The following is a 16,267-nucleotide window of genomic DNA, read 5'->3' as shown; positions in this document are numbered from 1 at the left end:
CACAAACCAACCCTCCCCCTCAAGAACTACCTGATTGTTCAAGACAGTGTTTTTTTTTATTATTATTTATTTATTGGCAACTCTTATTAGCCTTTTTTTTATCCATGCCTGATGCTATTTGTCCGGACTCTGTATCTTAGGAAGGGAAAATATCCGGTAGATTCTCCAAGCAGTGCTCGAGGTAGTTTATACAGTAGTTGGAGATTCATTTTTTGTTTTAAGACCATCATTTCAGTGTTGGTGTCCTCTGAATTCTGTATGTAATGCTTCATTTAAAGACGTCTCACAACCTTTATAAGATCTCACAAGGGAGAATAGTGTGGTAGTTCTAGGAATTCACTCCATGTATGAGCCAGTGACCTATTACTTCATTGTAGAAACAAATTACCCACGTTGTGCGATCACAGAAAAGTTTAAATGATGATTATAAATGAGCTTTCCGTACTTGTAACAATTAATACAAACAGTAGTAGGACAAATTAATGATGATACAAACAAAGCCATTGAACAAAACAAAAAAGAAGCAGAACGACATCAGTGCTGCGATGAGGAGCAACGGAGGGGAGACTTAGGAGCCAGCCCCAGTGTGTACTCTACTTGCATCTGTGGCTAGTACACTTTGTGAGTGCATTTTAATTATTTGTACTTCATCTAGTAAATTACCTTGATATACTTCACCATCAGAGGCTTTTCTTTGCGCTCTTTTTATTTTAATTTTTTTAAGGTGTTGTTCAATTACTTAATTGTGTCCCAAGACTTTGAACCATACCGAACCTTTATGGAGCTGACTTTTTTTTAATCAGTCTGGCTTGTCCACTCGATGTGACTTTGGTTCACTGGGTGAAATCTGGTAAAACAGAGGTCACTTTCGAGGCCACCATAATCACGCTTTAAAAGGTAGATTGTGTTCTTATGCATCTTGAACACCGGCCAATGTACAGACCAACATTGTACAAAATCGTGTACCTTGGATCATCTTCTATCACTGTGCTAAGTTTAATAAAACCCTGTTTGTTTTTTGCAAGATGGATAAATAAATCTACGCCTTATTTGCGAGTGGCTCAGAGCATGACTTTAGTAATGAGTGGTCTATTTTAACCTTTTTTATGTGTACCGCTGCATTGTTGACAAATTCTGGGTTATGTCAGAGTCTGCAGTGGGAGTAGTGATAAAGGCCAACAGGTCATTGCTTTGCATTCAGGAGTGCAGATATAAGGTCCCTTGCAATGCATGTCACGACATCTGCAACAAAGGCACTTCCTCCGTGTTTAATTCCTCTAAACCCATTGCAGGGTTCTTGCATAATGCCAGCAGTAAAGACCAGGAAAGGACTAGACTCTCAAGTGTAAAAATAAATACTTCTCTTTATTCTCAAAATCTGGGAGACAGCCGCAAACGGCTCAACGCCAGCAGCGGAGTCACCTCGGAGCAAATGCTTTATATACACATTGGTTCACTGTGCAAATGCAAAACATAAAATACATTGTCATTTTAACCATTGCGTTTTACTGTGCTCCGGAGCTTCATCTTAAGATCCGTAAAACAGAACAGTTTTGGCTGTCGCCATTGCGCCCTCTTTTCAGGTTTCTGGTAATCTGCTCCCTGTGGTACTTTAAGTCTGTATGAATGCGCATGTTCAATAAAGACAGTAGTAGCATTATTCCATCTTCAAAGCAGCAAGCTATCCCTCCTGACTAACGTACCTATTTTCTTTTTACTGGAGGGGTTTTCAGAGAGAAACTGTGTTCTTTTCAACTGCAGGGACCCTCCGGCTCCCGAGATGCTTACCGTTGACGTTACTGGCTTTTTACGTCATAGTTTTTAAAGGGAATTTAAATGGCTGTTCAATAGGAAGATGCAACAGATGGTGCACCTTCCTATTAGCCTGAGATTTGGCAGCCATTTTATTTCCCCAGGACTAGAGGGAGATTTAAACCCGGTAACTTGACCGGTAAGTATCTCGGGAACCAGGGTGTCTCTGGAGCTGAAAATAGCACAATTAATCTCTGTCGGACCCGGTACAGGGCCCTGTTTGAGGGGGTACAGGGCATTGCTGCTTTAAGTGCTCTGCTGCCCGTACTCTTATGTTCTCCCGGTTATCTGCTGGCCACACACACAAGAATAGGATGTGCTAAAAAAACACACACACAGTTCACTGCTCTTACATTTAACAAGTTCAACAGTGTAATTGCCTGCGCTTTCTGTTTACTTTTGTCTGCGTTGCTATCCAAGTGTCTCCGAGGCTGAGATTACTTTGGCAGGTGAGGTTGACAATGGCTGCATCACAGAGGGACACATTGGAAAGAGGAACCTGCAGAGACGGGTCTGTGCGGGCGTGCTAGATTTATGTATTGTGTTTTTATGATCCAATCAAAAAGGCCAGAGACCTGTAAAGGGGAGACGTCTATGAAGTTGGTAATTAGTAGTTTCTGTTCTCTCAAAATGTTACCTGAAAGCATTCTTACTTCAGGAAAGAGAACTTTTATCCACGCTATTGTGTTATATTTGTGTGCATGTCTACTGCTTCTTTGAATGAGCCAGAGCATTTATTAGCTAGTGTAATTCATAATTAGCAGCTTTTTCAGCACTTGGCTGTGCAAAGATTTTTTTTTTCTTAATATAAATAGGACCTTTCTGAGCAAAGGACAGTGATTATGTATGTAAAACAAAATAATTGGTGGCTTAAAAATAAATATTAGGAAGGGGGAAGTATCATTGCCCTGGCTATCTGTGTAAACGGGTGTTTCCGGCCCCTATGTCTGCTTTACCTCTTCCTTCTTCTTGCTCTCTTTTCTGATTTGGTCCTCAGACATGGCGTCTATAATGTAAATTTGATTACTTTATTTCTTGTGTAGATCAGACAAGGTTGAATGTTGCTCTCAACTTGTATTCAATGTAACAGCGAAGGAAACTGTTCACTCATATATAAAAAAAAAAAAAAAAAAAAAAAAAATATTAATATATATATATTTTTTTTTATCGCATACTGTATTTTAAGGTTGGTTTGAAAAAGCCCTAATGTTAATCTATTCAACATTTGTGATGGGTGGGGAATAAAATGGGCAGAGTGCATGTCAGTAAAGCCATTGGTGTACTCTATTGTGTGCCGGGGGGGTCTGGCGATACCAGCGTGTCCCCGAACCTCTGCTACTTCTGGGTCATGTGATCGCTCCTGGAGTGGTCACATAATCACAACTGGCGCCACCGGATGCTGGAAACGGGGCTCCACTTCCAGGCAAGCGGGTCGCCCTATCGTAGCGTTCAGCCCGATCGCTCCTTAAAAAATGAGTAGTGCCCATGTTCTGGTACGTCATAAGGGTGTGTCAGGGCCAATGTCGTACCAGGTATGTCATAAGGGCACTGTAACGGTTAAGTGGGGCCGTATTTTGTCACTGAAATTGCAGTTTGGTTTTGATGTTTTTGATGGAATTAAAGACTTTTGAGAGTATAAAATTACTGGTGCTGTGGCAGGTTTGGTTATATCCAGCAAGGACTTTTAGTGCTGTGAGATTAGCCAGGGGGGAGAGCATGCACGTGCCCTTACTTCCGTTATGCATTTTTGTCCCCATGAAGGAGTTTTAGTCCTATGAGATTTAGGTAGGTGCCAGCAAAGAAGTTTCACTTCAAAAGAAGTATTACAAATGCATAGTACTTAATTTGGTTCTCTTAGAAAAAATCACACAACACAATTGTAATCAGCATATTCGAAAACCATTATGAGTAATAAAGGAAAGTGTGTCTCTTTGTCTCTGTGTCTCTGTGTCTCTGTGTCTCTGTGTCTCTGTGTCTCTGTGTCTCTGTGTCTCTGTGTCTCTGTGTCTCTGTGTCTCTGTGTCTCTGTGTCTCTGTGTCTCTGTGTCTCTGTGTCTCTGTGTCTCTATTATTCTCGCTCTCTCCTCTCTCATATATGGGCGGCGCTGCCCACACATGAAGGCACCTGATCGCTTTTTCATCTCCAGCAAGGATTTTTAGTGCTGTGAGATTAGATAGCGGTGGTGCACGCGCCTTACTTCTGTTCCGTATTTTCGTCTCCATGAAGGAGTTTTGTACTATGAGAATTTAGTAAGTGCCAGCAAAGAAGTTTCACTTCAAAAATGAATATATGATATTACAGGGTTTTACATATACTTATTTTGCATATGGTTTGCAAGGACATGTTAAAGGTTATGGGTACTTTGTATTCCTATTTTTTTTTTTCACATTTAAGAGGTACCTATAATGTGAGTACACTATTTTAATAATAAATGTAACTGAATAAGCAAGTGCATTGACGGAAAGTAGGTTTAATATGTCTGAATATTCCTTTCAATTCTATGTCTTGGTGCATATTTGTCCTATCAGTTTGAAAGCAGCAATACATCAGCTGTTTCCTCAGTGGGCCAGTTTACTTTTATCATGCCCGTATAAGACTTTCCACACGTTTGTTAGGATGAGCGTATTATGCTAATTATAGGCTGGTTAAATTGCAGGTCTAAACCTGGGATCTTTTCCCAAATCCTTTTCAGGGGTTTAGATTGGCTGAGCATGAATGTACATTTCAGTCCTCTGACCAGTGTCAAATCATGTTCAGTGTATTGTACCTAATGGATATAACCGGTCTTATCCAAGTGATGATTATAAATGAAGGATTCTTTTTGCAACTCTGTTTTACCTAAAAGCATTGGGCTTGTGGCTATAGGGGTAGTTTCACTTGGCTAAGTAAAATATATTTACCAGACAACGTCAAAGTGGAACGGACTTCCTCAAACATATGTGAACATGTTGGAGACGTCGTTGGCCTGTTTTTGGCTTCTGTGGGGTTTCAGAAAAACCTTTTTTCTTTCCAAAATATTTTATGGTAGGGGGTTGCATGTCAGACAAGTATTTCCTCCATCTTTTGTCTGCCACCCCCCTGTCAGGTAATGGGTTGGGAGCGAGCCGGCAAGTTTGCATTTTCAACTTTTTTCTCAACGCACAAAACAATCGAAACTCATCCGTCTTAATAAAAAAATATATACTTATAGTTTTTTTTTTTTGTATTATTCAAAATGTATCCACATTCACACGCCTTGAACCTGGCAATTCTGTTGACTCATTGTTGTCCTAGGAGGAGCTGCACCTTTTTGTTAGTGTTTGAAGTGGGAAAGTCAATTGGCTTTGCCTGCCTAGTCAGTGGAGACTCTTTGGACCATCTTGGCAATATATTATTGTCTGTATTCTTCTGCCATGACCAGCGTTGTTTACACTGTGAGCACGGTCTGCATAAACAATAATAGTATTCGTTCTCCGTGCGTGGCAGCATGAGCTAAATGATATACTGTATCTGCATTGCCCAGCTCCACTGAGCATACCGTAGGGGAGGGGTTTGGAAAATGCATGATCCAGCTGCCACGCTTCATTCAGTGACTGCCCAGGACTGAAGCAAAGCACGTTGCAAAAATAGCATTACAACCTGGAAACATGTATGTAGTCATTCAGCACTTCTAATACAATTAATATAGGAGGATCTGGCAGTGAACCACAGATGTGTTCCTCCACTAGAAAAATTATTTTAATTATTGTTGGTTAAGGCAAAAAAACATGCCAAGTCTAAACTGTATGTTTCATATACTGTAGGTTCCTCGAACCGTCCCAGTCTCTTGAACACCGCTTTGTGCAGACATCCAGATTGGGGGGGTTACTTTTGTAGTGTAAGTTTAACAGTTTATATGCATTCTTATATGAATTGTATTGCTTATGTTTTTATTGTGTTGTGAAAGATAATGTCTCTAACATGCTGTAGTATTTGGCTTTATTCAGTGTTTAATAGTTCATTTACATGTTTGATTTAAAACAATTTTTTTAAATTGTAACCTCTCTCAAATGCATACAGTATGTTTTAACAAAGAAGATCGAGTTGACCAGAGTTTAACCCCGTCACCCGTCAGTGTTAGCTGCAAAGCGCTCCCGAGCCTCTCTGGCAGTGAGGGGACATAAAGATAAACAGATCGTGACAGTACAGATGCATTATATTATGTAGCTGCTGCTCAAGATACAGCATGTGAGTGTGGAAGGGCTGAGCCACTGCAGGTACCAGTAACCTTGCAGCCTGCTGTCAAATGCATTCTGCTTTGTGTCCTTTTTTGCTGGCCTATGTTTTTGTTTACTTGTTTTCTTGCTGTGAGGTTACAAGTAGTATTGCTCTTTATCATCAACAATCCATGCAGCAGATTGCTCAGTAACTTGCTGAGTAATTTGTCACAATCCCATCCTGTTACAAAGAATTTAATTTGGTACAATCCCCTTGTCACAATGATGCTACATGTGGTAGGACAGCACGCCTGGAACACACAGCCAGGGCATGCACTTGACCCAAATTATCTCTTCACAGGGATGCCTTGTGGAAAAGCTACAAAGTAACTGGCACTACCAAGGACCTTAATCACTACAGATGCATGCGGAACATGTGCACAAGGCAAACAAGGCACGCAAAAGCACAATATTATTCTGACAATCTTCACCAGAATACATCAAACCCAGCTAACTTCTGGAAAGTTATCAACAATATATTCCAGTCTTCTAGCCATCACCAACCAAGTAATATCATTAAGGAGGATATTACTCTAACAAACCCCACTGACATTGCAAATGCATTCAATGATTACTTTGTGGGGTGTGCTACCAACTTATTAGCGAAACGCAGCCCAAACCACAAACGTGAACCTAATTCTGAGAGTACCCCTATAGCCCCACCCTCTCCCAACACTGCTCACAATTTTCAATTTGTTCCAGTATCTGAAGAGGAGATTACACAAGCGCTCCTCAAGCTAAAACTAAGCAGCCAATGTGGACCGGATTTACTGCAATCTAAGTTCCTAAGACTTGGTGCCCCAGCCATTGTCAAACCAATTTCTTCCATAGTCAACTCTATTCTGTCTGCAGGCCATATCCCTAAGGCCGCGCTTATAGTGGACACGACGGATGACATCACTCGTTGCCGTCGCCGCTAGCGAAAGTTGTATTTCGCTTTCCGGCGACTTCGCAGACGACCAGTTCTTTGATTGGTTCAGAGGCTGTCACGTGGCGACAGCCTCTGAAAAATCAAATTTGACCGGCTTCAAGAATTCGCTGCGACGTCACCGGCCCTATAAACGCAGCCTAAGACCTGGAAAACTGCCAGAGTTGTCCCAATCTTCAAAAGTGGGGGCAAAAACACAGTCTCAAACAGCCGCCCAATCTCTCTTCTCCCAATTCTATCCAAAGTCATGGAAAAATGTGTTCACTCCCAATTAAGCGATTACTATACCAAGACAAATTTCCCTAGCCAATTCCAATCTGGCTTTCGCCCCAAACACTCCACCGTAACAACCCTGCTAAAAGTTTGCAATGAAATCCAGTATGGAATGGAACGGGGACAACTCACTGGTGCAATATTACTAGATTTTGCAAAGGCTTTTGATACCGTTCATGTTATCTTGCTTAACAAACTCCAGTGCTCTGCAATAGGGAAACGTGCTTTAAACTGGTTTCATTCCTACCTATCAGGTAGATCCCAACATGTGTCTATCTCGGGCTCTAACTCCAACCCGATGGATATCACCTGTGGTGTCCCACAAGACTTTGTTCTGGGCCCCTACTCTTCTCAGTGTTAATTAATGATCTTACAACAGCTTGTAAGGGAGCTTCAATACACATGTATGCAGAGGACACAATCTTGTATGCACACAGCCATAGCCTCTCCGACCTTGAACACATACTTCAATCTGACTTTTTGAGACTTGAAAATTGGATTTCCCAAAACAAACTGTTTTTAAACACTGATAAGACTGTAACAATGGTATTTGGAACCAAGGCAACGTTTTTAAAGCTTCCAATGACTGAGCTCCAGATCAGAACCAACGCTAACACCACCCTAACTCCTGTTACTAGTTTCAAATACTTGGGCATATGGTTTGACTACCATTTAGCATTCGGGATGCACATTGATACCCTGACATCCAAAACCTATGCCAAACTAGGTGTACTTTACAGGAACAAATCCTCTCTAAGTCTGCTAGTCAGAAAGCATATCGCACAACAGATGCTTATGCCAAGTATCGACTATAGGGACACAGTATACGGCTCGCACCCCAAACCCACCGTGGCAAACTTGATAACCTCTACAATTCAATACGCCGTTTGGTCATCACTCGACTCTAGGCGCAAAGTTCATCTTTCCTGTCTTGTCTTCAAATACTTTCTGGGCAAGTTACCCGTCTATCTGAACAAGCTCCTCACCCTCACCACATGCAACACTTATCATCTGAGATCTGACTCCAAAAGACTGTTCATGGTTCCATGGTTCAGCAAATTATCCGGCCGCTCCTCCTCTTACCGTGCACCCCAAAACTAGAACAACCTACCGGAGACTCTCCCAGCCACCACCAGTCTAAGTTCTTTCAAAACTAAAGCTGTCTCACATTTTAACCTGGTCTGTAACTGCTACATGCGTCTATAATATATATTATCTGTAACTGTGCGTGCAATGTCTTGTATGTAATGTATACCCTGTTCACTTATGTAACTGTATTTGACATACTTGAAAACGAGAGGTAACTCTCAATGTATTACTTCCTGGTAAAACATTTTATAAATAAAAAATAAATAATTCAGTAAGTATGAATGGACATTGTTTAAAAATTGGCAGAGCTTTTGGAATGCTTTTATTTAACAGACCTTGGCACACGTGTCAGGGATGTCCCTGTGGAGATGGTATACATCAGGGCTACCACAGATGGCAGGAGTCCTTGTTTTGCTCAGAAGCCTTGCACTATTTTACCCAAACAGGTTGTGCACACACTACTAGACTTCATGGGCAATCTCTCAGTCCGCACTGATCGCCATTTGTTTGCATTTTATTTTCTCGCTATATTTGATAGTAGAGACCACCCCTGACTTGTAGACCTTGTATAAAAAAAAGAAGAAAAACAACCTTACCAACGAGTCGATCCTTCTCTTTTACAGCTCTGCAAAGTAGCTGGCAGCTTTGGCTAAGATCAGATGCAGCCATACATGGGACTGCTCCTGAAACATGGTCAGTCAGTTCTTATAGCAGCAGACTGCGCTGATCGCTATTTTTGTATTGTGTACTTTAATAGATATCCAGTTAACCTTTCCAAGGCTGTTTTTTATATATTAAATCTGATTGTTTGTTCAGGAAATCTTAGCGTTTGAAATATAAAGTGGAAGTTAAAATGGCGCTCTACCCAGAGTCCAGTGCAGTCTGGATGGCGTGCAGCATCTTGATTACGGTATACCAGGGAAACTGCAAAGTGGAGACAAGCAGGCGTGGCCGTGAGCAGTTCGCCCTCATTGGCTGGAACCACTCACGTGATGCGGCTTTGCCAGCCAAGAACAAATCTGAGGATCGCACCAGGAGACATCCACCCTGCAGTTCCCCGTGGTGCGCACGCTCCAACAGGTATAAGCGCTGCTATTGTTTTTTATAATGTTGTTTTTAGGTATTTTTCTGTATAATCACAGCCTAAGAACTGACTGACCATGTTTCAGGAGCAGTCCCATGTGTGGCTGCATCTTATCTTAGCCAAAGCTGCCAGCTACTTTCCAGAGCTGTAAAAGAGAAGGTTCGGCTTGTTGGTAAGGTTGTGTTTTTTTTTTTTTGTTTTGTTATACAGGGTCTACAACATGTGGAAGAGTAAAGATATCAGCTTAGCAACTAAATGCAGACTGGTCAGTGCGATCGGTTTCCCAATAGCAATGCATGACTGCGAAACCTGGACTCTGGGAAAGGCAGCCAGGCGAAAGATCGATGCATTTGAACTGTGGTGCTGGAGACGTCTGCTCCGCATTCCGTGGACAGCCAGAATAACGAACCAAGCAGTTCTGGAACGGACCAAACCGATAATCTCACTGGAGGCCAAGATAACAAAGCAAAAGCTCTCCTACTTTGGTCACATCATGCAAAGTAAGTCGTTTGAGAAGGACGTCATGCTTGGAATGATCAATGGCAAAAGAAGAAGAGGCCGTCCAAGAACTCGCTGGCTAAATACCATCAAGAAAGATACAGGACTGAACATAGCAGAATTGAAAGAAGCAGTCAGAGATCGGAAGACATGGAGCACACTGATCCATAGAGTGGTCGAGAGTCGTACAGCCATACCCCGGTTTAAGGACACTCACTTTAAGTACACTCGCGAGTAAGGACATATCGCCCAATAGGCAAATGGCAGCTCACGCAAGCGCCTGTCAGCACGTCCTGAACAGCAACGCTGGCTCCCTACCTTTACCGAAGCTGTGCACAAGCGGGGAGACTATAGAGCCTGTTACAAATGGGTTATTTACATCAGTTATGCACATATATGACGATTGCAGTACAGTACATGCATCGATAAGTGGGAAAAAGGTAGTGCTTCACTTTAAGTACATTTTCGCTTTACATACATGCTCCGGTCCCATTGCGTACGTTAATGCGGGGTATGCTTGTACTCGACTGAACGGATAGAGTGAGACCAGTCAGGGGTGGTGTCTTCTATCAAATATGGAAAGAGAAAATAAAATGGAAACAAATGGCGGTCAGCGCGGACTGCTGCTTTCAAATAATAATCCTACGTTTATTTAAAAACAAAGGGGCTTAATTAAAAAGCTCTCAAGCAGCCTGTCTGAGACTTATTGAATAAGCTCATAAACAGTTAAAAAAAAAAAAAAAAAAAAAATTATATATGGAATTCATGAGATCCATGGGATTCAGATCTTCTTCCCCCACGCTCCCCTCTCAAAATGTTTAAAACCTGTTACATACTGTACACACTATTTCTTTAAAAACTTTTTATGAATTGATTGTAGTTTAGCTTTTAAGATAGCATGCTCATTGTTTGTGTTCTGTTTCCTTCCTCTTCTCTCAGTCAGCAGGATGTCTTTGCGATATAGTCATACATTGTACATTAAGTGGCTAATTCTACGTTTGCCACTTTGGTGTATGAAGAATAAGGCTGTAAAAGGTCTATCGATGATGGTACAAACGTGATTACAATTGTTAACTCATTTTCTAGTGAATTAGTAGTGCATGAATGTTTTTGCCGCTTAATGAATAGACCCTTAAGTGGCCATTGCTTTCTACAACAGGCTTTCTATCTAATAACAAGACCATTGTGAATAAATGAATACAATATTTTTGTTCTGTATACATGCTCGATGCACATGGCTTCTTGTACTGATGTTGAATGTCATGTGGCGTATGTGTGTATGTATATATACATACATATATATAATATATATATATATATATATATAAATAATGTAAAGTATGTATATATGTGTATGTGTATATATATATATATATATATATATATATATATATATATATATATATATATATATATATATATATATATATAAATAAAAGAAGAGACACACAGCGCAATCCCACAGAGCTATCAATCTAATAAATTAATAATACCACATATAGATTGGAGGGTATTAACCCTTACAATCTATCTATCCCTGACTCTACCTCCTGCCAATTAGGTCTACAGCTCCACAAGCTGTAAAGGGTTAGATACCAGAAGAATGACCTAGGCGCATGGGGAGACAAGAAAGAGAAACAACATAGGGTAGTATGTCTGGAAATTTAACCCCTTAATTGGTAAGATATGCACTCACAGCGTTTCTTGTAATTCAGGCCTTTTATCCACCCTGGGATCTGGAACTGTGTAGATACTCTGGGAACGTTTCCTGGATCTGTATCTTCGGATATTTTGCAACAATTCTTCACTGCCAAGATCCATCTCATAGGTGTGTGTGTGTGTGTGTGTGTGTGTGTGTGTGTGTGTGTGTGTGTGTGTGTGTGTGTGTGTGTGTGTGTAACACACAGAATAGTGTAACACTGTTTAATAATAAAAACTTAATAGATCATAATAGGTAAAAAAAACCTCACACTTTGTGACCTCTTTTTAAAAGCAATTGAGAATGTCAGAGTATCTCACACTCATCAAATCTACCTGCTCCCATCTGGGCTTACAGCAGTCACTGTTCCTTTGATAGTGTCCCTATACACCTCTGCTATTCTCCTGGTGTATAGTGTCTTATGCTCTAATTGCACAGTTACAGACAGTCCATATATTTGGATCCCGGGTACTCCTCGTAACCCTCCTGGTACTCACGGTACTCGTGGGTTCTTGGTGCAGGTCAGGTGAGGGAATACAACGGAGCACATTGCTACACAGTTCCAGATCCCAGGGTGGATAAAAGGCCTGAATTACAAGAAACACTGTGAGTGCATATCTTACCAATTAAGGGGTTAAATTTCCAGACACATTACCCTATGTTGTTTCTCTTTCTTGTCTCCCCATGCGCCTAGGTCATTCTTCTGATATATATATATATATATATATATATATATATATATATATATATATATATATATATATATATATATATATGAACAACAAGAAAAGAAAGCGCCCGATCCTAGTGCAACATGAAAAATACACTTTTAATAAAAATAGATTAGGTCCAACATAAATGCACTCACAAACAAAAAATCAATAAAAGCATGTAATGAGTATACTCATTCGCCTCCGTGTGCTGCTATGGCGCCGTTGCTGTATGCTCTCTCTCAAGTAGGATGTCAGCTGCTTCTGCCGTCTTTACTGAGTGCAGGAACTGTGCATGCCTCTGGAGCCGTGACCCGGAAGTGTAACAGTCTCTTTGGTAAACCGGATGCCAGGATCGTGGATGTTTGTCCCCGTACAATGTAATAACGGGCGAGGTACTAAGTCCTTTTAAAGTCCACACCAGGAGATTATCCTGTACCTGTACCTTCGCTGGCTAGCCGCTCTCATAGAGAATAGGGCCCCGGTCTTCCCGCAACCATCTAGTGGAGATCGCTATTGGGGCTCTAACCCGGAAGTGATGGCGTGCCCTCTAGCCAAACCGGATGTGTTTTAGCGAATGTATAGCCCCGCTGTTACCTACAGAGAACCGGCACGTTCCAAATGTCCTGGCCGTGTCCAGGCACAGCAGACAAAGTAAAAAAGGCTGCGAATGAGTACTATAATAAAATCTGTTCTAAATACCAGTATAGAATTCTATACTGGTATTTAGAACAGATTTTATTATAGTACTCATTCGCAGCCTTTTTTACTTTGTCTGCTGTGCCTGGACACGGCCAGGACATTTGGAACGTGCCGGTTCTCTGTAGGTAACAGCGGGGCTATACATTCGCTAAAACACATCCGGTTTGGCTAGAGGGCACGCCATCACTTCCGGGTTAGAGCCCCAATAGCGATCTCCACTAGATGGTTGCGGGAAGACCGGGGCCCTATTCTCTATGAGAGCGGCTAGCCAGCGAAGGTACAGGTACAGGATAATCTCCTGGTGTGGACTTTAAAAGGACTTAGTACCTCGCCCGTTATTACATTGTACGGGGACAAACATCCACGATCCTGGCATCCGGTTTACCAAAGAGACTGTTACACTTCCGGGTCACGGCTCCAGAGGCATGCACAGTTCCTGCACTCAGTAAAGACGGCAGAAGCAGCTGACATCCTACTTGAGAGAGAGCATACAGCAACGGCGCCATAGCAGCACACGGAGGCGAATGAGTATACTCATTACATGCTTTTATTGATTTTTTGTTTGTGAGTGCATTTATGTTGGACCTAATCTATTTTTATTAAAAGTGTATTTTTCATGTTGCACTAGGATCGGGCGCTTTCTTTTCTTGTTGTTCACAGATTTATGGGAAGTCGTTGGTCCTTGTGGAGAGCTGCCAGATCCTATTTTTGAGCCCCTTTTTTCATATTTACATTTTTATATTTTTTAAAATAAATTTTTTTTTTTTTTTTTTTTTTTTTTTAAATTTAAAAAAAATTTTTTTTGCATTTTTTATTTTTATTTTTTTAAATTTATTTTAATCATTAAACAATCATTTGCTTTTCACATTTATACCACTATTATATATGTATTCTTAAGTATGCTTTATGGGTCTCAACTATTTTTGCTTTAATATACATTGGTCTAAAATCACATACATTTTTTATAGCATGTTCAGTGAATACCAGTATTAATTCAGCTATTGAAATTATATTCATTTAATGTATAGTCGATCATTTATGCTAATCTACAGTGCTTACTAGTACTTATACACTTATATCATTAGTACCTGTTGAGCGCAGTCATCTTTCTGTGTGTAAAATATATATATATATATATATATATATATTTAATAAAGAATCACTGGCACTCCAATACAAATTCAATAATGAATAGGTGCATGTCCCATATAAATAATAAAAGTATACATTACCACATAGCAGCAAAAAGGAGACAGCACTCAGGTGAATGAAAAAAATAAATGTATTAAATACAGCACATAACTCCAACATTTCGATCCCACAGGGGGATCTTCCTCAGGGGGTTGCTGCACGAAACGTATAGCTTTTGCTTGCTTCATTCATTGTAACATCGCCGGAAGAAGAGATCAGTGTATCTCGAAAGCTCGCACAAATAAAAGCATTTCGTTAGCCACAGAACGGTATAGTCTATTTATTTTTTGATTATTTATATATATATATATATATATATATAGATATAGATATAGATATAGATATATATATAAATATATATTGTACAACTTTGGTTGTTTTTCGATGCTGCTGTGTTATTATAAGTGTACTGTATTTGTTATTATGAAGGACTATAAATTTGCTGCCCCCCACTAAGACCAAACTGTACTTATGTCAGTGACCTGTTTAAGGGGGTTATATCTGGGTGATTGCCTTAAAATAAATAATCATTATTGTTATATGCCAAATTCTGACAGTTTTATTAGCATTTTTAAAATCATGACATAAATTCTGTACAAGAGTACACTAAGGACTTTTGGTCTTGTAATACTTTGCCTGTTTCTACACTAATCGTACTACAATTGCCACTACACAGAAATTCCATAAGAATTCATTTCAAGTTAATATAACAATTAAAGACACAAACATTAGACTCAAACCAAACTCGGAATAAAGTTAGTTTGTAAACCAATTGTGCTGAGACTTGGGAGAGGTTAGGTTCCTTCTGGCTGCTCCCTTATGTGTGATGTCACTGTGAGATCAGCAAGTGCTTGTACAGTCCCCCTTCTCACTCACCGCCCTTATCTTTATTGGCTCTGATCAGGACAGGGTGAGATAAAGGTATAGAAAACGCTTAATTGCCCCTCCCCCCCCCCCAACCCTCCATTCTGAGGCCCCTAACAAATGCAATGTGTAATTAATTTCACTGAAAGAAAATAAGGCAAATCTTTGCTATTAACATGGTTAGATTACATAAAATGATTCACAAAATGATGTTTTGGGCTAGCTCAGTGGTTTCCAACCTTTTTTTGGTTAAGGAACCCTAAGTGAAATTCTGAGGAGTCTGCAGCCCTCTCTAAAAGCAACTCTGTCATCAGATGCATTGTAAATTCTTCTGTATTTGATAAAATTTTCAAATGACCAGAACATTGCAGGGGACCCTTGAGGGGATACCCAGGTTGAAGAACTCTGGGCTAGCTACATGGGATTGCACTTGTAAAACCAATATAAAAAAACACAGCACGGACAGCCCTTATTTTGTATGCACGTTAATCCTTTGTATTGCTAACCACTATGTGAAGGCACAGGGTTAAAGATGGGGCCTTCGCATAGCAGCCAAATGAATCGAATCGCAGACAACTGTGTAAGCTCTGCATCTGTTCTCGGCAGCTTGATGAGCCACAGTGGCAAAGGTTAGTCTCAGTGGTTTTTTGCAATTTCTTAAAGAGGACTAATTGGGCATTAAAAAATGTTTGGCCTTTCTGCCGAGCGTGTAGCATTTTGCTCACAGACTTGTAAGCAGCTTTTCAATGGGACTTTTCAAATAGTCACCCTTATGGCTTCTGTGGGCAGCTCTGGAAGTGTTTGTGTAGCAAGGAGCAATGATCAGCGCCAGCAAATGAAACACTGCTGACGTTTGCCACGCTGAGCCTTTCCATCGAGAGCACAGGAACACGAAGCCACAATTTGTCACACCAAAATGCAGAGACATTAACACCTGGATGGAGCTTGGCTTTCCTTTAACGCAGCGGAGATGGTACAAAAGTGAATACAAATAAAATGGAAAGGATCACACAGGTATACCATTTCCGATCTGGCTTCTGTGCTTTTTCTGCTTTTCGCCTCATTGCCTTAGTGATGGGAAGGGTTTGGTAGTTCTGTCTCAGTAGCTGCAGCGATCCTGTGCTCTACCGTCATCAAGAAGCTGTTTGTGAGGCCGTTTTGAAAGGCAAGAGTCGGCAGTA

General features: G+C 40.6%; 2 protein-coding genes across 8 annotated transcripts in view; both read left to right on the top strand.

The window, feature by feature from the left end:
* Nucleotides 1-16,267, top strand: part of JAK2 (Janus kinase 2) — a 208,134-nt gene that overhangs the window by 45,311 nt on the left and 146,556 nt on the right. Inside the window, exon 2 of one of the 7 annotated variants that reach the window (XM_075596773.1) lies at nucleotides 5,596-5,669. The exons of the other annotated variants lie outside the window; for them this stretch is intronic. The gene's annotated coding sequence lies outside the window, so the exon portion shown is untranslated. The remainder of the gene's footprint in view (nucleotides 1-5,595; nucleotides 5,670-16,267) is intronic. 7 annotated transcript variants of the gene reach the window in all.
* On the top strand, nucleotides 9,038-11,184 carry LOC142493195 (uncharacterized). Its single transcript, XM_075596811.1, has 2 exons — nucleotides 9,038-9,418; nucleotides 9,633-11,184. The coding sequence occupies exons 1-2, from the start codon at nucleotides 9,192-9,194 to the stop codon at nucleotides 10,156-10,158; spliced, it is 753 nt and encodes a 250-aa protein (XP_075452926.1). The 5' UTR covers nucleotides 9,038-9,191; the 3' UTR covers nucleotides 10,159-11,184.

Source organism: Ascaphus truei, chromosome 1 (assembly GCF_040206685.1).
Source record: "Ascaphus truei isolate aAscTru1 chromosome 1, aAscTru1.hap1, whole genome shotgun sequence".
Classification (NCBI taxonomy): Eukaryota; Metazoa; Chordata; class Amphibia; order Anura; family Ascaphidae; genus Ascaphus; species Ascaphus truei.
Note: the sequence above shows the minus strand (reverse complement) of the source record. Positions and strands in the feature narration are given on the sequence as shown.